This window comes from Perognathus longimembris, chromosome 22 (genome assembly GCF_023159225.1).
Source record: "Perognathus longimembris pacificus isolate PPM17 chromosome 22, ASM2315922v1, whole genome shotgun sequence".
Classification (NCBI taxonomy): Eukaryota; Metazoa; Chordata; class Mammalia; order Rodentia; family Heteromyidae; genus Perognathus; species Perognathus longimembris.
In genome coordinates, this window is record NC_063182.1 from 3,724,703 (window position 1) to 3,749,945 (window position 25,243).

Consider the following 25,243-nt stretch of genomic DNA (forward strand, 5'->3'; position numbering starts at 1 on the left):
TGACGGGTAGTTTACTATTCTTGCAATTGGTTACAGTTCCTGCTAACTTCGATGAAAGATAAAAATGATGATTTTTCTTTTGTGTGTTTTCGTGTAGTACCCGAACCCCATGGATAAAAATGTTGTGTCTGTGAACACCGTGGAGGAAAGAAGAGGTAAGTCCTCTCATTATAACATCGTGTATGTGATGACGGTTGGGTACCACTGACTCCGTAAAGGTGTGTGTTTGTGTGGACATGTGTGTGTGCCACCGATGCATGTGTGTATGTGTGTCGGTGCATGCCTTGTGTTCACGTGTTCCTTGTGTGTGTATGCACGTGTGTGTGTGTGTGTGTCCTAGTGTACCTTTTTTTTTTTTTTCCAGTCCTGGGCCTTGAACTCGGCCTGGACCACTCTCCCTGATCTTCCTTTGCTCAAGGCTACCGCTCTATCACAGCTGCTCTATCATTTGAGCCACAGCGCCACTTCTGCTTTTTCTGTGTATGTGGTGCTGAGGAATGGAAGGAACCTAGGGCTTCATGCGTGCGAGGCGAGCACTCCACCACTAAGCCACATTCCCAGCCCCTCCTACTGTATCTTAAGGTTTTTTTTTTTTTTTTTGCCAGTCCCAGGCTTGGACTCAGGGCCTGAGCACTGTCCCTGGCTTCTTTTTGCTCAAGGCTAGCACTCTGTCGCTTGAGCCACAGCGCCACTTCTGGCCTTTTCTATATATGTGGTGCTGAGGAATCGAACCCAGGGCTTCATGTATACGAGGCAAACACTCTACCACTAGGCCACATTCCCAGCCCCCTAGTGTATCTTAAAACAGTACTCTTGTCACTTTCTAAATTAATAGGTGATGACAAGATTGTACTACACTAAATGGCAACTAGGTCATATTTTGAGGACTGAATATATGCCAGGCACTCTTGCCTTTCTTTGTTTAAACCCATTTTATCTTGGGAATAGTATTTGAGGTGTGTTTTATGATTGTTCCTATTTACTGCATGAAGACATCGAGGCACAGAGAGATTAAACAACTTGCCCAAGGTCAGAGAGCAATAGCCCCATCCCAAAGCTATGTATCGCTTGATGGATGACCAAGTTTGATAGTATCTAGGTGGGATGGGATAGGAAAGTGATTAGACTATGCAGTTACAACTGAACTTTGGCAAATCGTGGCTCGTGCTGCCTGCTTTGCCAATAAAGTTTTATTGGATGACAGCCACACCTGTCCACTTATGGTCTCTGGCTGCACCCTCTCTGTAACAGCTGAGCTGAATGTTGGCACGAGAGAGGCCTTATGGCTTACCACACCTACATTACCTACCATCTGGCCTCTTTCAGGATGTATTTACTGCCCTCCCTCCCCGAGTGTGGAAGGCCCCCTCTGTTCTTAGCAGCCCCCTTCCCAGTGGACACATTGTCACATGATTGACCTGGATAGTGGTCTGTGCTTGTGACCCATGGTTAAACCCCTGGAGACCTCGAGGTCCCGGCCCAGACAGCTCTTCTGCCTCCGTAGCGTTCGTTCAAAGGTGCTGCGGTTTGTGGTGTAGCCCAAGGCCACTTTGTGACTGATAAACAGAAAGCTGTCTTGTTTATGAGGGTATTTTCTGTATTTTTGTAACTGAAACATTTTACAAAAAGAACATTTCCTCATTTGCCTACACCCAGAGTAGGAGGAGCTTGCTATTCAACACGAGACACATCTGATTTCGAGTCCTGATTTTGTTACTCTCGTCCTCTTTGCAGGCCTTTTTATTTTTAATCTTCCAAATGGGAAAATAGTAAGCTGGGCGTTGGTGGCTCGTGACTGTAATCCTAGCTATTCAGGAGCCTGAGATCTGAGGGTTGAAGTTGAAAGTCACCCGGGCAGGGAAGTCTGGGAGACTCTTGTCTCTAATCAACCAGCAAAAGATTGAAAGTGGAGCTTTGGCTCAAGTGGTAGAGCACCAGCTTTGAGTAAAGAAGCTAAAGGCTAGCACCCAGATCCTGAGTTCAAGTCCCATTGGTGGCACACACACACACACACACACACACACACACACACACACACACACACACACACACAGAGGTTTGGGTTGCTATGAAGATTGAATAGGAAACAATGGGAATGTTAGTCATGGAGTTTCTGGTGCCACCAGCAGTTAGGAGTGTGTTTGCAATGGAAGTCAGGATTTCCAGTTCCCGAGAGCTGAGAAACATGGTAGCAGTGTGATTAAGGTATAGTAATTCTCAGAGTAAATGAGAGTACATCAAAGTTTTATCTGTTTCTAGACTTCTGTCCCTTTTTCTTAACTAACAAACATTTATTGTGTTCCTTTACTTTGCCTGCTTTCTAATTGGGAAAACTCTCCCCAGGACAGAATGCCTCTGGTCACTCCTCTGTATGAGAAGAATTTGTTGAATACAAAAATTAGAGGTCCAGGCCTCGTAGGCCAGAAATCTATGCCTGGTGGGATGGAGGATGTGGAAGGAGGCTCTCTAGTAACTCTTCACAACACTGGCTTTGTTGGGGTTGAGCAAAAGGCTCATTATCTACTGTCATCCTGGTATTGACCTTCCAGAGTAATGAACAGTTTGTGATTAAAAAAAAAATTACTGTTGACTTTCACATGGGCATTCTGAGTTGCTGTTTTCCCCCAATTCTTTGATTATAGAACAGGAACTTGTGATCTGGCCCAGAAAAGTGGTTAGGAAAACTTAGTTTTGAAAAAGTTCAACTTTTTTTTTCCCCCCTAGGAATTCTACGTGTAGAAAATGGAGATCAACTTAAAGGCAGCAGTACATTTTGTTAAGTAATTTTTTATGAGTATGAAATTTTCTTTTTCTAGATGAATCAACAGGAATCATCTATAGAAAGAGAATTGCAATCTGTCGGAACGTGGTTCCCGAAATTTTAAGGAAGGTAAATTCATTTCAAAGTCTAACCACAGTGGAGGCGATAGGAGTAGTTTGCTGACGTAAGAGCATGGGGGAGCTTTCTGCTTTCCCCCCATTTTAGCTCCTCAGAGGAAGGAAACAATCCCATAACCAGTCAGCTTTAGCAGATGCTAGGGAAGTATGATGTTTACGCGTCTCTCCTTTGTGGAGGGTTTTAATGGAGGTAGAGCTGTTTTCTGACTATTTTGAGGGCACCGTCTCATTATATACGAAGTGACTCTCATTTCTGATCTGTTCATGGTTAGAAATGACTCAGATAAGACAGATTAGGAGTTGGAAGGTATTTGTCTCATTTTTGATAAGGAAGTGAAAGCTTCACTTTTTAATTTACTGTCAGATACAGTAGTTATTTCTGAGACTGTCATGTTCATGGTGCTCTGTGTTAGTTTTTTTCTATGTGTGTTTCCGTAAAATGTTATTGCCAAAGTTAAAAATCTCCATGATAGTCAATTGATTTCTCTCTTTAATACCCTTAAGCACTCTGGTGATTCTTGGTTGGAAGAAGGTGAGTGGAACTATTTACTGAATTGCCTTCCCGAGCCCTAAAGGGATTGTTGACCGGGCTCTTTTTTGAGTCATTAGGAAGAGGAGATCACATGATAGGCGCTTTCAGAAATGTCCTGGATGGTTGTGTCAACTCAGAAGAGATTCTGCATGTGACAAAGGACTCATCTGGGTGCCTGCTCCTTAGCTTGGAAACCAAATTGCTGTGTAGTACGTGGGAAAAATGGCAGCTCTCACCGCTTTCCCATCATGGGTTAAAAGACTCCATCACAGTCTTAACTGGAAAGAGAAGGCTCATATGACAATGAAAATGAACTTCCTTTTACTTTTCAATAAAACGTGCTACACAGTAGCAGCAAATTATTACTGGCATTTTCCACAGAGTTCATACTCTGCCTTTGCCCTATATACTCACTTGAATCTATTATTAAAAGGCATTCAACTTTGCCTTGTATCTCAATTCTTAAATAATTTAAGGATCTAGCTCTGACTTGTACAATTCTGCCTTTGTAGTTTTCCGTGTCGTCTTCACCTAGGAGAGCAGACACTTTGAGGCGTTGCAGAGTTTAAAATGAAAAAGTCGTTTCACCTGCTAGCTTCCCGCACGTGCTCCTGTAAGTGGGCTCCGTAAGGATCTATCAATGTAAGAAGGCCAGCCCTAGAGGAGACCTGAAGGAGGATGGCCGGTAATTCGCTTAGTGCTCAGTAGTTAGGGAAATCAGGCCAGGGCCAGCACGGGCACATCAGTACTGAGCCGTCTGTACGCCCTCTCCAGCTCCCGGTGAGGTTGCCGTAGGCTTGATGATCAAGGACCATCAGTGCCATCCGTAGATCAGGATTGCTTGTCGTCTTTGTTAACCCAAGCCTGGAAGCAGCTCCTTTAGTCAGTGACAGGCTCTTCCGACACTGGAAAAGTCCTTCTCCTTCTGTTGCCCAGGTGAGCATTCTAAAGGTACCCAGCATCCAGTTAGAAGAGGAGTCGTGGCTCAATCTTCAGGAGAGGAACATGGCTATACGGAGTCACTGCCTCACGTGGGCTCAGTACGCGTCCTTGAAGGAAGAGTCTGTCTTCCGGGAAAGCATGGAAAATCCAAATTGGTAAGATCCTCTGTGTGTGTGTGTGTGTGTGTGTGTGTGTGTGTGTGTGTGTGTGTGTGTGTGTGTGTGTGTATTCTGGCACTAGGTTGAACTCAGGGCTTCTAGGTGTCGCTTGGCTTTTTTTTTTTTTTGCTCATGGCTGATATTCTCCCACCCAGGCCACAACTCTAGTCTAGCTTTATGTTCACGTCTGGGTAGTTGGAGATAGAATCTCAAGCCTTTCTCTGCCTGGACTAGCTCTGAGTAGCTAGGGCAAGCAGCCAGTACCCTGCTGTAAGAACTTCGGGATTACCTTGGCGGATGCTTATTGATTTTTGGTCGCCGTCCTTGGTCGTCTGGTTTCGAGCTGAGTGGCGGTCTGAAGCATGTCGGTGCGTGACAAGGATTCTAGTTTGATAGTCACAGCTGGCTCTGCGGACAAGCTGTGGCTTTGGAGACTTGGGCTGACGCTGTCCTGTGTCTTTTACTGATAAGCAGACCTACAGTTGGGCGCCCGTTTGGAACTCCGTTTTGCAAAGTTATTGTTAATCTTATAAAGCGTGACCAGCTGCTGATCTTACTCTCCAGTAAATAGCCAACGCTGCCATACAGTTAAGGGAAATTCATGGGGGGCCGGCTTGAATTTCTGAGAGGGGAATGATCAGTAGAAATGGGATGAAGAAGGGTACTTTAGTGATTCTGATTAATGCCCAAATTGGATGCTTCTGATGCTTCAGAGATAGTTTCCCCCTTCCCTTGTTCCTTCCTCTTCCCCTCAACTTCCCCTTCCTTTTTCTTTGTACTTTCACATCAATTATAAATAGAAACCTCAGCATTAAAAATGGTAGGGCTGGGGATATAGCCTAGCGGCAAGAGTGCCTGCCTCGGATACACGAGGCCCTAGGTTCGATTCCCCAGCACCACATATACAGAAAATGGCCAGAAGCGGCGCTGTGGCTCAAGTGGCAGAGTGCTAGCCTTGAGCGGGAAGAAGCCAGGGACAGTGCTCAGGCCCTGAGTCCAAGGCCCAGGACTGGCAAAAAAAAAAAAAAAAAAAAATGGTAGTGTTTTTAATCCACTAGACATCGACAGAACGCAAACAGCTTCACGATTGAGACAATAGGGAGGAACACTGTGGGAACTTCCTTCGCCTCCAGGTCCGCCTCTGTGGGGCGGTGCTACCTGCTGGGTCGTTGTCTGGGCTCTGGGTTCATTTATTTATTTTTGTTTGTTTGGCTTTTTTTATTTTGTTCTAAGGATGAAATATAGGATAACAGTCCACTTAAAGGAGGAAAGATATGTTTTTCCTTGTGTTCTCGGAGGTTTCCTCTAGCATCTTCTGATTCCTTTGGTCTTAGGCCTGTGATGAGGAGACAGCACTGCAGAAATGTGGAGGGGGGGGGTGGAGGGGGGGAGCTTCCCTGGTTTCCACCACCTCTCAGTCATCAGTTCAACTAGGAATCCATCCATGGACCAATGTCCTGACTAGGTCAGAGGATCCAGATCCAGTTACCCCCACCCCCCAACCCCCCCAACCCACACATTGCATTGGAAACCACGCCTTCCGGGGACATTGCCTGTTGACGTCATCACAAGGGATGAGGATGTTCGTAGCTAGAGGGAGAGGAAAACCGGCAAGCTGCGGTCGGTCAGCCACCTTCGGGTTTGCCGTGGTTGGCGTGGTCTTCTGTGCTAGGGAGGGAGGCGGGTCCGTTTTCTGTGTTCTCAAGAGAACGGGGGCGATGGAGGGAGTGACCTGAGCGGTTTGGTTCTCTGTCTCCGCCTGGGGTGACCCGCTGGGCTCCTGAGCACACAGGCAAGCACACGGGCCCTCACGGGGCCTAGTTGGCAAGACTGAGAGTTCCTTGGAGAATTTCTCCCTGTCCATTCCATTATGAATCCACCAGTGAATGTTTAAATATTTTAAACTTTTCCCATTTGCCCCAAGTTTTTAGTACATGTTTACTATAGGAAAGTTACAAAAAAAACCCAAAAACCGACAATAAACAGCAGGGCTCGGTTCCGGCTCTTAGTTCTGCGCCCTTCCTCGTCAGCGCCACGCTTTCTCTGACTAATAAATGGGAATAATAATCGCAGTGGTGGTAGGGCTGGACTATAATGTTGATGACTCGTATTGGAGTATCAGTGATTCATGTGTGTTGATTGCTCACCCAAATGACCTTGAGTGCTTTTCCCCATGTTGAATTTTCATTTCACAGAAGAGATTTGGTATCAGGAGTGGTGCCGGAACTTATCTACATGGGTGGGTTAGCCAGATGAGATAAAATGTGAGTCCATGGGGTCACATTGCAGCAACCACACCCTTGTTCTCTCTTTCTCTTCTCAGTCTGTCTGTCTCTCTCGGTCTCAGTCTCTGTCTCTCTGTCTTTCACACACGTACGTGTCTGGCTTGTTTTATGAAAATATATATATGTGTGTATTCTTTTTCTCAATATGGCATTCATACCCGTGCTTGACAGCTCTTGGAGGCTCTGCGGGTGAATGGTTCTCTGAGGAAGCCCAGTTCTGTGACATGGCCCAGGCAGGCCTTGTGGAGGGACCACACAGTGGTGCAGCGGCTGTAAGTCAGAGCGCGGCAGTGGCTACAGCAGTGTTAGACATCCAGGGACTCACGCAGTGGCTGACCCCCACCATCTGGCTTCTCCCTGGGGGTTACTGTTCCTCTTTCTGTCGGGTTACATAAGCTCCCAAACACTGTGCTTGTAACTGAGGTATTGTCACAAGAAAGAGTATTAGTGGAACCACTTTCTCTTTCCTCAAAGATACTTTAATTCGCATCATGAAAAGAATTAGACAAAGATTTGCTAGACATAGCCAGTCAATAATTCAGGGACAGGGGCTGGGGATATGGCCTAGTGGTAGAGTGCTCGCCTTGTATACATGAAGCCCTGGGTTCGATTCCTCAGCACCACATGTATAGAAAAAGCCAGAAGTGGCGCTGTGGCTCAAGTGGTAGAGCGCTAGCCTTGAGCAAAAAGAAGCCAGGACAGTGCTCAGGCCCTGAGTCCAAGCACCAGGACTGACAATAATAATAATAATAATAATAATTCAGGGACAGGATCTCACGAAAAGCTTTTGCTGTTCTGGAAAGTGCCATGTAAAGGATTCAGGGGTGGCAGGCTTTATGAAGATGAAAGGCAGGTGTGGGAAAATCTGAATTATCCTATGTCTTGAGTGAAACATGATACACTTCAAACCCGAGGTGTGAAGAAAGGCTCTGGACAAAAGGTGTGAAGGACTGAGATTCTGTATTCTAAGAAAAGAAAACCCAAGAGGTGAGCCGACTCATTTAAAGTTTTTTTAAAGTGAAGGGCACACCCAGAGTTAGCAACACTTTGCCAAAAATGGTTCTTGATAGTATAGTTCCCACATTTATTTCTTACAGAAAGCTTGACTATTATTTTTGGGGGATTCCCAAAGTGACGCACAAGAAGGACTATAATAAGTAGCCTGTGTACTTCAGATGCCCAGTCTACGTGTCTGTCTGGTGGGCAGTTCTTTTCCATCCATCTGACCTTGCAAACATCTAACATATCCCCTTGTCTTTCCTCCTCTTTGAGCTGACACTGTATATTGTCTAACCTCTCTGTTGTGTAGAACTTACAGTCTGATCCTAGAAAGGGATTTAAGTTAGCGATGTGTAGCAAGCAAGGTGTGCTTTGTTAGTGAATGTTGAAGGAAGGTGTAGCTTTCTTTCCCCCACCCTTCCTCACTCTTTTTCTCTTTCAAGACTGGGACCTGAACTCGGTTTCTGCTGCTTTCACTTGTTGGCTGTCCCTGTTTCTACCTGAGACACGGCCTCCCACCCCAAGGGTTGATTATTATTTTTTTCTCTGACTCTCTAGAAAATAGAATGGGTCAACCCTCATTTGGTTGGTGATAAGGACATGCCCCGTTGTTCTCTGATAGGTGGACAAACCCTGGGCCTGTTTTTCTGAGGATTCACCTCTCACTCCTCTGGCAAAAGCAGCAGGAAGAAGTATTGGTTAGAATATGACACCGGGGAGACTTATTAATCCCTCGTTTATACTTGCCTCGAGGACTGAAGAGTTCATCTCTCCCGAGAATGGGAGACTGCTCAACTTTTCATTGTTAAATATTGAAATCATTGTAACATTCTCCTCTGACTGCTCAGGAATAGAGACAGGAGAGATTAGTGTCACTAGGATATAGTGTCGCTAGAGCAAATCATTGGAAATAGGCTTAAATCTTAGAAGCTGCTTAGACTGAAAGTATTTGTGTCAGATTGTGTGGGATTGTGTGTGTGTCTGTGTGTGTGTAACGTGTGCATATGCGTGAGAGAGAGATGGAGAGGGACGAGAAAGAGGGGGAGGGCTGGGATTGTGGTTTCGTGGCAGAATGTGCTTGCCTAGCATGCATGAAGCCCTGGGTTCGATTCCTCAGCACCACATACACAGAAAAAGCCAAAGTGGTGCTGTGGCTCAGGTGGCAGAGTGCTAGCCTTGAGCAAAAACAAGCCAGGGACAGTGCTCAGGCCCTGAGTCCAAGGCCCAGGACTGGCGAAAAAAAAAAAAAATTCCCCAGAAATAAGAGAGGCAAAGAGTGAACAAATGCTGCAGTGGTACCACATTTTTTTTGGGGGGGGGGGAGTCCTGGGGCTTGGACTCAGGGCCTGAGCACTGTCCCTGGCTTCTTTTTGCTCAAGGCTAGCACTCTGCCACTTGAGCCACAGCGCCACTTCTGGCCGTTTTCTGTATATGTGGTGCTGGGGAATCGAACCCAGGGACTCATGTATACGGGGCAAGCACTCTTGCCACTAGGCCATATCCCCAGCCCCAGTACCACATGATTTTTGGAACATGAACTGTACACTTGTGGGTGAGGATGAGCGGGAGATCTTAGGGGAGAGCAAGGAAAGGTTGACATTGTCCGAAAGAAAGACAGCCTGACTTTCTTACGTAACTGTAACCCCTCTGCACATCGCCTTTATAATAAGAAGAAATCATTTTCCGAGAAGGCGTGCAAAGGAGTTGGCGTTTCACGGAGCAGCTTATAAGAAGGCTATATCTTGATCGACGCCCCTCCTTTCAAAAAGAAGTGTGGATAGCCGTGTCCGTGATCGCGGCGGCTTGTCGGCTCGGCTCTGGCGTCAGGAGAGCGCTGTCGCTCCTGCCTCCCTGCCCGGTTTCCCCGGCGGGGCTGTGGTTGTCCCGTGGCTCCGCTCTGGTGGGGGGGGGGGCGTTCTCCTCCCCTGGCTGACAGCTGGCTTCTCGCCCTCCGTCGGGTGCTTTGCTGGGCGGTCAGCGCGGTGAGCGGGTGAGTGTGCAAGGTGGAGGGTGTGTTACACCTCCAGAGGCGCCGCCCGCGCCCAGCGTGGGTGTGTCTGGGGAAGCCGTCATGTCCCCTGTGTCACAGGGGTGTATGTGAATAGCGCAGAATAATGGGTCTCAGTTGACGTTCTCATGAACGCCTGTCGCGCGCTTTGATCATATCTACGCACTCCGTCATCCTTCCGTATTCCAGAGAGTCTCTCTCTCCCCTTTTACTTTTGTTTTGCGCAGTTCTTGCTTGGTAGGGGTTCCTTGGTTTCAGCAATTCTGTGTTTTTCTTTCTTTCTTGTGTCAGCCCTAAGGCTTGACTCTCAGGTCCTGGGTGCTGTCTCTGAGTGATTTTTTTTTTTTTTTTTTTTGCCCAAAGCTGTGCCCTACCACTCGAGCCACAGCTCCACTTTTGGCTTTTTTTGTGGGTTATTGGAGAAAAGGATCGCATAGACTTTCCTGCCTGGTCTGGCTTCGGACGGCAATCGTCAGGTCTCGGTTTCCCGAGTAGCTTGGATTACAAGTGTGAGCCACCCGTGTCTGGTTCTCCTTCAGCATTTTGAATATATTATTCAGTTCTCTCCTGGCCTGTAAAGTTTCTATTGAAAAAAAAATCTACCGGGAACCTTCTGGAAGCTCCCTCTTTGGTATACGATGAACGGCTTCTCTGTCGCTCTCATTGTTCTGTCTTTGTGAGTTTCCTCCCAACGAGTCTTGGCGTGGCTCTCTTTGGATATACGCCAGTTAGAGTTTGTTGAGGCTTTTGAGTTTGTATGCTATGCGTTCTATTGAACTTGGGGAATGTGGGCCATTATTTCTTCATAAATTTCGGCTCTGTTCTCCTTTGCTTTTGAGGCTCCCATAGTATGTGCATTGATCTACTTGATGATGTCCCATAAATCTTTTAGTTTAGGTTCTTGTCACCTTTCTGTAAGGTCCACTCCCGGGAGGGCTCCAGGCAGATGCCCCCCCCCCCCCACCTGTTTCAGTCTGCACCCAGTACCTGAGCTACTGCCTAGGTAACTGGCACACCTGGAGGCCGTTTCCTCCTCCTCCTCCTCCGAGGTCAGAGCCAATCTACCTTTTCCCATATAATCCGGCTCAACTAGGTCCTCGCTCTCTTTCCTTTCTCTCTTACTCTCTTGCTCTTTTTCCCTTCTTCCTTCCCCTCTGTCTCCCCACACCTCCATCTTGTGTGGGCTGGCAGTTTGCTTTCCCCCCAATAAACTTCTTTCTGCCTGAACTAGGTGGTGGGGTTTCCTTTCTGGTGAACCTCACCCACCCTTCCTTCCTTCCTTCCTTCCTTCCTTCCTTCCTTCCTTCCTTCCTTCCTTCCTTCCTTCCTTCCTCCCTCCCTCCCTCCCTCCCTCCCTCCCTCCCTCCTTCCTTCCTTCCTCCTTCCCTCCCTCTCTCCCTCCCTCCTTCTCTCCCTCCATCCCTCTCTCTTTCTCCCTTTTTCTTTCTTTCTCCCTTCCCTTCTTCCCTTCCCTAGAGACTCTGTGTGCTTCTGACACGTTGGAGGGCCTGACTTCCCTCTGTGTCATGCTTCTCACTCAAGGAAGTCTACGCTATTTCCAAGCGCCTGTAATCGGTGTTCCCTTGGGTGGTCTGTCAATGGCACGGTGTAGCAAGTAACGCGCTTGCTCGTGTTCTGGAGGCTACCCGGGGCATGCCAAGTCTGCTGCTTGCTGTCCCCTTCACGACTCCTGCTTAAGTCATGCCACAGGCCTCGGCCTTCCAAAGCCAGACCTCCTCTCTTGTCCTTCTGTCCTCATGGAGAAGCCAGAGGCTAGGAGTTTTCTCCTGATTGGGCTATGCTGTTTCGGTTAGGGGCCAGGCTACCTTGGGTGCACGCAGCGAACTCGATTGTGTTTTGCTGTGGCTCTTCTTGGCGTTTGCATTCACCCGGGGTGCCGACGCTTCTTAATTGGTTTTTGGAGTTCTCACCAAGGCAATTTGGTTTTGTATTTCTGTGAAGTCAGGGTCCTCCTCGGGGGAACGAGGGCTGGGCTTCCTGTTCTGTGTCTTCCTGATGTCGCTCTCAAGTGTAGTCGAAATCTCTGTCTTATGAGATGGATCTAATTAATTTTGATAGGAATTTGATAACGAATGCTGGTGGGGAATGACAGCCCATCTGTTCCTCTCACCCTCTTCTCTAGTCAAGGATTAAAGAAGTCATTCCAGAGTTCTGACAGCGTTGGCTCTGTTTCTGTCTGCTTGTCTGCTTTAGTATCAGTAGCTAATACTGTGTGCATGCAAGTTGTGTCAGTTATTCCTATATTGCCATTGCATGTACTAATTCCTTGGTCATAATAGGTATAAAAGGGAGATAGATGCTGCGATTATTCCTTTTTTTTTTTAATGTGAGAGAGACGAGTCACAGAGGATCAAAACGCCTTCCCGCAGCTCATAAAGCTGATAATTGTCTAAGATCTATGTGTGTGTGTGTATATATGCATCCGTGCATACCTCCACCCACCCATCTGTCCCGGGAGTTGGACTTGCTTGCTATGTAGACCGTCTACCCGGCACCGCTGAGCCGGCCGCTTAGTCTTTCAGTCACGTGGGGCTTTTGGTGTTGCCGGGGATGGCTCTCCTATGAAAGTTTTCTATGCAGCTGGGACTACGGGTGGATACCACCACGCCTAATGGCCAGACCCTTAGCGGTTGAGATCCCACTGATTTGTTGAAATCCCACTAACTGTTTGCCAGGGATTAACTTCAACCGTGATCTTCCTCAGCTCTGCCTCCTGAGTAGCCGGGATTGTAGGTGTGAGCCATTGCACTCCTGCTAGTCACATGAAATATCTAGGAAGACTTTTGCAGCATAAAAACGGATATCCTTTAATTCATGATTGCTGTTTATTTAGCTGTGAGCCAGTGTTAAGCAGTATCTATTGTTGCGATAGACAGTTATGATGGATATTATTTTTTTCTTTCTTGTAAGTTGGGATTGTTGCTAGAAATGCCTGTAATTTACATATCCAAATGTAGTGACCTCAAAGTTATATTTTTATGTGTTTTGTTTTGTTTTTTTGGCCAGTCCTGGGGCTTGGACTCAGCGCCTGAGCACTGTCCCTGGCTTCTTCTTGCTCAAGGCTAGCACTCTGCCACTTGAGCCACAGCACCACTTCTGGCCATTTTCTGTATATGTGGTGCTGGGGAATCGAACCCAGGGCCTCATGTATATGAGGCAGGCACTCTTGCCACTAGGCCATATCCCCAGCCCTCAAAGTTATATTTTTAATTTTATTCCTTTTTTTTTCTTTCAGGACAGAGTTTATTCAGAGGGGCAGGATTTCCATCACAGGGGCTGGATTTCTCAACTGTATTTTGGAAACTTTCGCCAGCACGTTCTTAAGACAGGGAGCTCAGAAGGTAAGCTTGCTTTCACTTTGAGCCAACATTCACTTTAAGAAGCAGTGTTTCTAAGAAGGTACTGTATAAGACATACAAGAAAAAATATGGCTGATAAGCAACTATATCCCAAACCAATTCTCAATTATTATTATTAAATCCCAGTCCAAGTAAAATTGAAGCACTACTTAGTACTGAATATTGAAATAATTTTTATTTGTTTTCTTCAGTTCTCATAAAGATTTGAAGTGGATATTACTATTAGGCAGTATGGATGAGAAAAATAAAGAGGCATGTCCATTCTTTATGGTTTGTGGCTTCTCTACTTGAGGACGCTAAGGGTCTCTGTGATGGTTATTCAGACACCATTGGGTGGTTCTGAGGCGTGGTAGCTCCTGTTTTATGTAGATGTATTGTCTGTTTAATCTGTTTTATATGGTAATATACAGGACATTTAAATACCCTATGTTCCCTGCTTACATGGCATTATTTCTAGAATCTCTTTAGGGCACAGTCTATGCGTTTTGCATGCTCATATACCTGTTACAGTGCTGGTACATTTCTACATTCCTGGCTGGGTTGACTTTCTTTGCATCCTTTATAAAAAATGTAATACTACTAATAAAAGGGCATAAAATTTTGTAAGATAAGCCTATTTATCAAAAGAATAGAATGGCTTCCGGGAAGCAATAGTATTTCACAGCCAAATTAGGGTTCAGAGTTTTCCTTATCAGGTTGATTACAAGTGTTCATTTATGAAAATCATCTCATCTGATTGGCCATGTAGAAACAGATAGTGGGCTGAATTTCATCTGAGTCCTATGGTGCCAACCTCTACTTTAGGTAGGTAAATGTTGTTCAGTTAATATTAGTGCATCCATATTTGATCTACCCAACAATATCAAACTCTTGGTGATTTTTAACCATACGGTGGTTGTGTACATGTTGATCCCATGAGATGCAAACGTGATTCCCTTTTATTCTCATTTTATTAATGAAAGCTGACTTAAAGAGTTAAGTGTGCCCAATACGTGAATAACCACTTGTCTGCTTACTCACAAACGTTGGTTGAACACCGGCTTTGAGCTTGCCATGTGCTATGGACGAGCTAAATGGATTACCCAAGTCATACAACTGGTAAAGCCTTCGTTTTCTTCAGTGTTTCTACAGTAAATGTAGTGTCCCTTGTTCCTCTATGTATATATGTAATTTAAAAAATTTAATTTAATTATTATGATTTTGGTACTGGTTCTGGGGCTTGAATTCTGGGCCTGGGACCTGTCTTGAGCTTTTATGTCCAAGGCTAGAGCTCTACCACTTGAGCCACTTCCAGCTTTTTGGTGGTTAATTGGAGGTAAGAGTCTCATGGACTTTATTGACCGGGCTGGCTTTAAACTGCCATCCTCAAGGGCTCAGTTTCCTTAGCGTCTAGGATTACAGGCATGAGCCATTGGTGCCCAGCTAGTTTCATTAATCTTAATTCCTAGCCTGTAGTACCTTGGACAAGGTTCAACATATTTTGTGCAGAAATGAAGAGAAAAGAAGAGAAAGGAAGTATTCACAGTGAGGTCCATACTTGGTATCTGAAGAATATTAACTGGATTAAAAATAAAAATCAAGCCAGGCCCTGGTGGCTCACACCTGTAATCCTAGCTACTCAGGAGGCTGAGGTCTGAAGATCACAGCCTGGGTAGGAAAGTCGGTGAGACTCTCATCTCCAGTTAACCACTAGAAAAGTGGAAATGGCACTGTGGCTCCAAGTGATATAGCATTCGCCTTGAGCAAAAATGCTCAGGAACAGTGCCCAGGCCCTGAGTTTAAACCTCACAACTGAAAAAAAAAAAAAATCAAGTGACTTTTTAAAGTGACAAATTCCGGTGATTCTTCTTTATTCTGTTTTTCTACTATGCTCAGAAGTAAGACTCTATTTCCCTACTAGCGTTTTCTTGACTTTTTCTTTCTGAAAAGGCTGAGTTTAATTAGCTTTTCGGTTTCCGAAGCCACTCCCGCCGCCTGCTGCAGCGTCTTCTGTCCTTGATCCTGGGGAGATGTCTCCAGTCCTAGCCTGACTTCCTACTGTAAGCCTTCACGGCGTTAGCGCTGGTAACCCCGGAGACCGTGTTAGGTGATTTGATTTTCACTTTAGGACTTCATCCCTGAGGCTGTTGAATAAAGGTAAAGATCGCCGTGATCTATCTTTTTTTTTCTTTTTCCTGTAAAGGCACAGCTAGGCATTCACAAACTGTGCCACCGGGGTGTTTGTAAATTAGAATCTGCCTCCGAGCGGGGCTTCCCGAGCTGAGGTCGCTTGCGTGGTTCTGGACGTGCTCCGTGGCTTCTGTTCCTTTCCTTTCACGGTGCGGGAGCCCCTTCTCACACCTGGTACCTGCTCGTCGCCCCTCGGATGGGAGCAACGCGGAGAAGGGGTTTCCCTCGGTGGTCGGGCTGGCCACTGTGCCCCGAGAATCACAGCAGTTCGGAACTCACTTCCTCCCTGCTGCAGGGCACACCGTCCTGTGTTTGTTCATCCACGAAAGAAGAATCTTAACATCGTGCCGCGCAGGTGTGTGAAAGTCACGTTTTGATAAATTGAAGAACAATGGTCAGGTACACAAAACACATTCTCTCTCTTTTTTTTTTAATGAAGAAAAATAAAAAACCTCTTGTTTCCATTTCCTGGCATATTCTCACTAAGTATTAAAAAAATCCTGATCGTATACTTTTTAAAATCATATTTTCTTCTTTTGGTTATTCTGAAGATGGAGTCTGACGGGTTATCTTCCAAGGCTGACGTCAAACTTCTATCCTTTGCCTCACAGCCTCCGGAGTAGCTAGGATTACAGGCATAAGCTATCGGCACCTGGTTGCCACACTTCCTTCTTGTTAAATATATATATATATTTTTTTTCCTTTCACAGTCATGTGTACACACATAATGCACACAACTGGACTTTTAAACTCATTTCAGCTCTGAAATGAATTTTCCCGCGTCGGTTGCGTGTCAGGCGCTGGGTGGAATACCGGAGACGTGGGCAGGAATAAGATCAATCGGTTGGCTTGCGTAGCTTGGATCCTGGGACGTCTAGCCCGGGGTGGTCAGCATGATGTACGATGAATTGATGTCAACGGATGCCGAGAACGTGGAGCCCTCTGCCTCGTTAGTGCTCAGTGCCCGGCACGGCCATGAGTGTGGCAGAGGAAATGACAGTACAGCCCCTGCCTAGAAGGGCTTAGCAAGGTGACCACTCCTCACCTTGTCCGCCTTGCTGAGCAACTCCACGAGGGTCGAATGTTTCCCTCCTCTAGGGAAACGGAGGAGCCTCGTGGTGACATGGGGCCCTCAAGGTCATAGGATTAGAAGGTGGTGGAAATGTCCACGACAGCAATGGCCCTTACCTTTCTCAGTTCTGTGCGCCGAGTGAATGCACATACACTGAGTTCTCGGACGCGGAGAGCGCCCCCTAGTGGGGGTGTCGAACCACGTGTTCCCCAATCTGAGATACAACGGAATTTGCACCCAGACTCTGGCCCACTGAAACTGGAGAGATACTAAATATGGGTTGTTCTCAGTTCATTACACAGCAATAAAGAACGGATACGGTTATTTTGCAAGAACTTTGCCCCCAAGTACCAGGCAGGATTCGCAGTTCGCTCTTGGCATTACGTGTATTTTATGTCTCCATTTTTTCCTCAGCCCCGGGGAGTTATCTTGCATTGTTAAACAGGGCTTTTGTGGAATTACAAGCACACATCCTGGAGAAGTGACGTTCAGATTCTTTCGCTGTGGCATGTCCGCGCCAGACCTTCAAAGCAGTGTTCAAATGGTTTGACTTGACCACATTGTTTCCGTGACAAGTATTTCACAGGCCGTTGAATTCCATCTGTCTCTGCTTCAACCTTCCCATCAGCACGGTAAAGAATAATAATGGAACTAATAAGGGGGCCTCGCTGGGGGAGCGCCTGAGAGAAATTATCGTATCACACGTTGAAAATGTATTTCACGAACTTGAAGAGGAAGCACGTCTGCGCTTGCATAATGAGCAGGCTGCGTTGCCACAGCATTAGGGGTGAGTAGTCCCGGAGCGCGGAACAGACGAGGCTAAAATAAGGACGCTCGCGTGACAAGATGCCAGTCGCCCGCATTAGTTCCCGAGCCACCCCGGAAAACTAGAATATGAAACTCCTCGGTAGCCGTGCGCTGTTCACCAAGAAGCAGCTAGGCTTTTAAAGGTCTGGAATTCGGTGTGTTTTGCTTTCGGGGGTGGGGGTGGGGGCTGGTGGTTGAAGAATTTTGCTCCTTGTGGTGGACGACGCACGCGTTCTCAATAGCAGTCTCAAAAAGAGGCAAAAACTTGTTCTTAGGGGCAAAAAGAAAATTAGACCTTTTTGTACAGTACAGAACATAAATAGTTAGTAGGTATACCTATGGTATTAACATTTCATAAAGGGAGCAATTAGAGGAAAACCGTCTGCAAAAGCTGAAGAGCCATGCCCAGCCCGGGGATCACGGGCGCCCCCCCCCCCCCCCCCCCCCGTTTCCTTCTGTGTGGCCGAGAGCTTCGCCTCCCTCTGCTCCTAGTTGTGGAAATCTCAGGCCCTTCGTGGATCCCAGACTTCTGCCCATTCCCGTTTTCCTTCGGATTGTTCTAGTTCCTTAACCTGTGGGTCTTACTGATTTGGTACAGGTACTGGGGCTTGATCTCCAGGCCTGGCTGCTGTACCTTCCTTGTTGTGCTTTAGGCTGATGCTTAAAGCAAACGATGATGTACGTATGCATGGGACTCGATTAGGCGTCGCCCACCCCAAGTGAGATGGAATCTCATTAGAATTTTCCTACTCTTTCCCCCTCCCCCCTGACTCCCTCCCCATCCTGGGACTTGAACTCAGGGCCAAGCACTGTCCCTGAGTTATTTTTGCTTCATGCTAGGGCTCTGCCACTTGACCTCCAGCTCCACCCCTGGCCTTTGTGGTGGTTAATTAGGAGACTCTCATAGACTTTTCCTGCCTGGGCAAACCTTGATCCCCAGATCTCAGCCTCCTGAATAACTAGGATCACAGGCAGAAACTGTTAGCGGCAGGCCTCAATCTGTTTTTCTGAATGTGCTTATTAAAATACATACTACTTATCACCCAAATGTAATTTCTCCGTGGCACACGTTTTCTGTGTTTGGATCTTGCTTTGGTTGGCCACCCTGGGTCCAAGTTGTCCATAGAACACGAACGACATCAGGGCTGAGAAGTGGAGTCAAGGGCTGGGTGACACCTGTTTCTGTGAATCAGGAGTCCGGGCACAGCTTAGCTGTACTGATTCCAGGGCTTCCCACAGAGGTAACTGGGGTGTCAGTGGGGGCCCAAACCTCATCCGACGGCTCAGTGGGGGAAGATGGGGTCGCGCGCTCACTCGTGTTGTTTTTGGTGCCGAGGCCTCTCCAATCGAGCGTTGCTCAACCTGGAAGCAAGAGGGGAGAGTGATGGCGAGGTGAAACCTCAGCTCTTCTCACCCGTGATGGGAATGACAGCCCTTTAATTCTCTCGTGTTATCCTTGAGAAGTGAGTCAGCCGCGCAGTCCACCTCCGAGGGCGGATGGCACAAAGGCATCCGTGCCCAGAGGCGTTTGAGAAGCTGCCTGCCACACGGACCTGAGCCAGTTTGCACGCCAACTTGTGTGTGTACAGTTAAGTTCTGCTGGTAGCGGGTTAACCATTGGCGGTAATTCACTGATTCGTGGGTGAGGGTCAGCTGGGAAGTTTCTGCAGCACCCCTGGGCCTTTGGTATTGTTCCGTTGACTTGTTCTGTACGTGCGGCGATGTTCCCATCTACTTGGGTACTCTGACCATGAAGTGCGTGAATACTTCTGACCGCAGAATAGACAGGGTTCCGAAGGGAATATTCCGGTGACTTTCTGAACATGGGGCTATGGAGGCCTGCCCGGGGTTGCGATCCCTAGTGATGGAGGAAAGGCCTTCCTTCGCAGAGACTGCTGCCCTGATCACGCAAAGACGGCGCCTCTCTAGAACTTTGAGTGCATCTCCGTAGTAAATCCCATTCATTGCACTGGAGAGGGTCTGTTCCTAATATCCGTTGTGCTAGTTAATAAGCCACGTTTTTCATCAGTACAGCTTCGGTTTTCACATTCCTCGTGCTAATTACCTTTCCGGGATAAAGATAATTGAGATTTCTGGAGAGTAAGGTGGCTGATTAGGCTGCTCGCAGGCAGCCCCCCGGAGTGTGAACCCCACATCAGGGCAGCGGACTGCGCGTGGTGTGATCTCAAACACGTGCCGCAACGTGGCAGGCTGTGCTCCGCCGTTTTCCAGGGAACTCTAGATGTCCTAACGGTCCAGTGCCGAGTATCAACTCCTGGACTAGAAGCACAGTATGTCGTGCGTTTGGAACGATGATTCGGTGGGAAACAGGGCTCTGGCTGTATGTTTAGCTTAGAGAGAGAATGGAAAGCTCTAAAGCCTTTTGCTGGCTCCTTGGCCTCCAGTCTCTCTGCATTGCTTCCAGATGTTGCGGCTTACTTCTTAGATTCTCAACTTTTCCTCTGACAAGGGAATGACCGTAGTTGTATTTCGTGGGGTTTTAGAAGCAAGCGGTAAGTAACGACACGTATGTGAAGCATGCCTGGCATAGAGTGACACCTCAGTAATTTACTGGCATTAAGAGAGTTCTAGTGTGGGTGGGCAGGTGCACCTGTGAACCCAGCTGCTCGAGAAGAGACAGGAGGATCGTGGTTCCAGGTCAGCCATGACCTCAAACCATGGCTCAATTACTGAGAGGCATTATTCGGGCAAAAAAGAACTGGATGGTGTGGCTCTGTGCTTAGGTCCTGAGTTTGATTCTTAGTACAACAGCGAGAGAGAGAGAGACAGAGACAGAGACAGAGACAGAGAGACAGAGCAAGCTGGGAGTGTAGCCCAGTGTTAGAGCATTACTCTTTGAGTCTCTCTATAAGTCATTAGCCCATTTATGAATTGGATTGTTGTTTCTTGGAGGGTTTAATTTTTTGAGCTCTAAGTATATATATATTTTATATTGGGCCCTTGTCTGAGACGCCCACAGATGGATGCATGGATCAAGACAATGTGGTAAATATACACAAAGGAATTCATGTACATCAGAAAGAATGATCTTGCACCATTTATAAAGAAACGGAAAGACGTGGAAAAAAATTATGTTAAGTCAGACCCAGGGAAACAACGTTTGCATGTTTTTTCCCTCACTTATGATCGACTGAGCTTATCAACCTATCAGTAAAGCTATTGGGTGCAAGTGGCTACTCGTGAACTCACTGAAGTGTCGTAGACTCTATGGAGAGCTCAGGGCGTGTCATTTTGTATGCGACAAAGTCAAAGTCCAACAGTGTGAGGACCAGAAAATGATTGCTTGCAAGAGAGGTGATGGAGCCAAGCGGAAAGGGGGTAATGGAATGAAGAGAGGATTGCAGGGGGCGCGGGGTTGGGGAATGGAGGGAAGAACTCACGGTATCTACCACGGAATTAAGAGAAGGGCGGGCAGGGTGGAATTAGGGTGGGGGTGTGGAGGGGGGGGATACGGACCAAGATGCATTGTCCTCAGCAATGCTTTGTTAAATGACACCTCCTTCGTGCAACTACTTAAAGATAATTTAAAAAGGAATTAAAAAGGCACACGTAGAGCCGCAGCTCAGGTGGCGGAGGGCTGGCCTTGACCACAGAAGGTCAGGGACGGCGCCTGTGCCCTGGGTTCAAGCACACGCGCGTGCGCGCACACACGTGCCATGAAAGTAAAATCATTATACTCACATTTAGTGTATTTTCATTTAAAATGCTGATGTACATTTTTCCATGTGTATTCCCATATATATATATGTGCTTATATATATGCGTATATATATGCTTTTTTAAACATACACTTGGGCTTATTTAGCTCGACTTTTTCATGGATGGACACGTGGTCGATATTTTTCTGTGTCATTATGTACTCCTCGAAAACATGACTTGGCTGCCTGTGTAGCAGCCCCTTGATGGAAAAGTTCTTATTTTTTGGCTTTTTCTTTTTACTCTTATAAGTAATATGGGGGGAAATTCTTTTCTTTTTTTTTTTTTTTTTGCTGGTCCAGGGGCTTGAACTCTGGGCCTGAGCACTGTCCCTGAGCCTCTCAAGGCTAGCACTCAAGGCTAGCGCTCTACCCCTTGAGCCACAGCGCCACTCCCAGCCTTTTCTGTTTATGTGGTGCTGAGGAATCGAACCCAGGGCTTCGTGCATGCTAGGCAAGCAGCCCCAGAAAATTCTTAAATATGAGTACTTATGTGCGTTTCTGGTTGCTTCTTTGATTAAGACCTTCTTGGGTTAAGGCTCCCTTTAAAAAAAAAAAAGTAATCCTGCACATTTATAGCTGCCATTACTGGTTGGGGTAGTCAGGCTTCTTGGATGACTCCAATGAATGAATGGCTCACTCTCTTAGAACTTCTTCTGGCCAGTAGGAAAGTAGAGCTGATCGGTTACTTTCTCCCCGGTGTTCACATTGATTGAAGTGCGGAGGGATACTCAGTTTCCTTAATGGCAACGTGAATGTTGAACGCTGGGGTAGCCACGCCCCGCAAGAAGAGCAGACACTTCAACTCAACCATTCCAAGGTAGAAGAAAAGCACAAATGAAACTGTCATTCGACGTAATAAGTAAAAGCCATGGGCGTAAGGACCCCAGGGCAGCCGGTATGCCGACCGCAAGTTGAAACCTGCATTTTGTGACAGTGCACGTGCATTCTTTTAAGATTCTTTATATTACCTGAACCACTTGAGAGAACTGGTGAAATATATTTTCAGTTCCACAGGGGTGATTTCCCAGCTCTAAATTTACCTCTGCTGATAATACTTTCTAATCCCACTCATGACTGCTCAAATAGATTGATTCAGTTGATATTTATTCATTGGCTGCCATGAGACTATTACGAAGAATTCTCATTTTTTAGCAACTTATTTCCAGATCCGTTAAGTCCGTGGTAGCTGCTGTCTTCCCCCGTAGCATCTTCCTCGCTAGCTCTGCCCGTGCCTCTACCTTTAGAGTCTTCCTTTCATGCAAGGACAGCCTTTGCAGCATCTTAGAGAAAAATGAGTATTCAGTGAGTGATAACAGCTTTTCTCCCCTTCTTTCCACTGAGTTTAAATCAATGCTTTTACCTTGACTATACGATTTGGGAATCCAGAATCCCTTGATGGCTCCTCTGGGTTTTAATAGACTTTGCTCAGTGGAAAAGCTTTGGGGAATCCCTTAAATCAGCCTACTGAGATTCTTGGACATGCCTTCTATGAAACTAGAATCTGGGAAGCTAAGATTTTTTTTTTTTTCGGCCAGTCCTGGGGCTTGGACTCAGGGCCTGAGCACTGTCCCTGGCTTCTTTTTGCTCAAGGCTAGCACTCTGGCACTTGAGCCACAGCGCCACTTCTAGCCATTTTCTGTATATGTGGTGCTGGGGAATCGAACCCAGGGCCTCATGTATATGAGGCAGGCACTCTTGCCACTAGGCCATATCCCCAGCCCAAGATTTTTTTTCCCCCCCCGAAATGACAGAAAATGGATTCCTGAGCTCCCAATGTGTTGAGTCATGATTTGCGCAGTAATACAAGAGAGAGTATATCTATCTGCACACAGTGTGGGAAAGAGCCAGCTCACCAGCCAGAGACCAGAAAGCTGGGGCTCGGGCCTCAGTAAGACCGGGCTTGGGTCGTTCTTGTCCGCTCTCTGACACCCAGGGTGCTTGGTTAGCTGTGCTGGGCTTTGCCATTATTGTTTGTAGAATCGGATTGGACTAAGTCATTTTTAGTTCTAACACTGTATGATCTTTAAAATCTTTTCCTCTTTCCTCTTAGCCCCTAAATACCTTCAATAGGAGGTAAGGGAATTTTCTAGTTGGTGATAGACAGCTGGTCAAGAAACTTGACTTAAAGAATTGTAGCCCCTTTGTACAACTACCTCATCATCACCATCAAATAACAAAAGGTTAAAAAATAGACATTCTAATTGATACACACTGTATTGGAACAGAAATGCTTCCCGTGTCCTGCAGCTTCTCTAGGGTATGCAAAGAAGCTTAGAATTCGGAAGCCAAGTAGCATTGTGGTGAGGTGCTTTCGTTCTTAAGGTCATTTCAGGAACTATATGGTTTGTTCTCACCCTGCCTCACCTAAATCTGAAAAATTAAAACCATGCGATGTATAGATGGAAACAACTGAAAGAAGGTAGGAAGGGCAGCTTGTTTCCCGGCCATTTGAGCAGAGAGCCTCCTAAACTAACCTTTTGAAGGAAGTGGTGTACTGACGGTGGCTTACTGGCACAAAACTCTCAGCGTGACTCTGGATTCTGTTAACTTCCTGGTTGAGTATCATTGGTCCAGTTCTTTACCTGTCCCCGCTCATTTTCCTCCCGTGACTGACTGGTAAAGGAAGGTGTGTAAGGAGTTCAGCTCAGTCCCGTAGTCGGCTCAGCCATCAGGATTCTTCCCAAGGATCTCTGTTGCAGACAATCGCTGGCACCTAGCAAAAGCAGGTTTACCTTCCATGTTTGAGCCCCCGACTCTTAACAGGCGATGGGAAGAACGTGCGAAGTACAGTGTATGAAAGGTGAACAAGCAAGGGGTGAGCTTCTGCTGATATTTTCCTGTAGGGCACAGACTATAGGTGAGGAGCGCGGCTTGCAGTGCGAGACCCGTTTTGAGAAGCCCTCAATCGGACCTAGTCCTTAAAGAAATAAGCAGTTGCTTTGGGGCCCGGGGGAGATTGGAAGGTAATGGGTAAGCCTGTTGGGTACAGTAGCATTCGTTAGACGCTGTCTCATTAAATTCTGAAGAGTAATTCTTCAAAGGAGTGTTTCTCACACCACCCATTTTAGAGACCAAACAACAACGACATCTTGGGTAAGATAACTAGCCATTGTAGGAAAAGTTAAGAAACTCAGATTTAAGTCTGATGTCTTACATCTTCTATTTATGAGCGGCTTGGATGTTTTTTTTTTCCCCCCTTCGTCCTGATCCTGTTTTCTTATGTGGAAAATGAGAGCAAAAGTATCTTACCTTGTAGTAATGTTCAGCGGATCAAATGAGATAATGTAGGTAAGCCCATAACAAATTATTATTAACCTCGGTGTTGCTTTGATTTTGACTGAAATACGGCTTTTGGAAGTTACGTTTTGTTCAAAAGGAATCCCTGATTTGAAGACTCAGGAGAGTGGCTCTAAATGTGGAGATCATTAGTTTTTAGAAATGCGTGAACCCGAGGAAGGAAAACAAGGGAAATAAAAAGTAAGAGAAGAATGATCTGGGCATCAGTTGAATTTATTTATTCGGTTAGAGACAATTCATTGACAAAATAGACACGCCTCTTCCTCCTCATTTTACCTCCGAATAGGGAGGAAACAAGAAATACGGCCAGGCTTAAGTCTGATGAATAGGGAAGATGTAACTCATAAAAACAATTTCTTTAGTTTTTGGTTTGTTAGAGTCAAGAGCCGTGCTTGGGCGCCTGGCCCCAGTGAACGGGAGCCTTGTCTCCTCATTGGACAGCCACGAGTGGAATGAAGATGGGTACGGATACTGTGAGGTTTCCAAGCAGTAAGCCATGTTCAGTTGGCAGCAGTGTCCCGTGCAGGGCGTGGTTATCGGCTCTTGATGAAGAAACCATAGTATAGATGAAGTCCCAGTCAGGAACAAAACAAACGATGTAGAGGACACATTTTTCTTGTGTCTGGGTGGTATCAAGGGTTGAATAGAGGGCTACACTTGCTACACAGGTGCTTTTACCATTGAGTCATGCCTTCAACCCTGCCTTGTTGCTGGTTGGTTTTGAGATAGGGTGTTCCTTCCTTCCCAGGAGGGTGATCCACCTGAATTAAGCTTTCTCTTTTAGCTAGGACAAAAGGTAGTACCGGGCCCTGTTGTCATTGAGGAGTCTTGTGAACTTTTCTGCCTGAGTTGGCCTTGCACTGTGTGATCTTCTCAGTCTCAGCCTTCTCAGGTAGGTAGGATAGGAGGGGTGGGCGATTGTGCCTGATTAAAGGTCACATTAAAAAATTAGATTAAGGGGCTGGGGATATGGCCTA

At 46.6% G+C, this 25,243-nt stretch overlaps 1 protein-coding gene across 4 annotated transcripts in view; it reads left to right on the forward strand.

Annotated features, from left to right (window-relative positions):
- The window catches only part of Prelid2 (PRELI domain containing 2), a 47,661-nt gene that overhangs the window by 12,303 nt on the left and 10,115 nt on the right, over positions 1-25,243 (forward strand). The window contains exons 2-6 of one of the 4 annotated variants that reach the window (XR_007208652.1): positions 98-155; positions 2,817-2,890; positions 3,403-3,430; positions 4,367-4,527; positions 13,079-13,184. Coding sequence is in view for 3 of the 4 variants with exons in the window: in XM_048331229.1 (XP_048187186.1) it covers positions 98-155; positions 2,817-2,891; positions 3,396-3,430; positions 4,367-4,527; positions 13,079-13,184 (435 nt within the window). In the remaining variant the exon portion in view is untranslated. Of the gene's footprint in view, positions 1-97; positions 156-2,816; positions 2,892-3,395; positions 3,431-4,366; positions 4,528-13,078; positions 13,185-25,243 lie in introns of all 4 variants that reach the window. The other 3 variants (XM_048331229.1, XM_048331228.1, XM_048331227.1) reach the window with 3 other exon arrangements.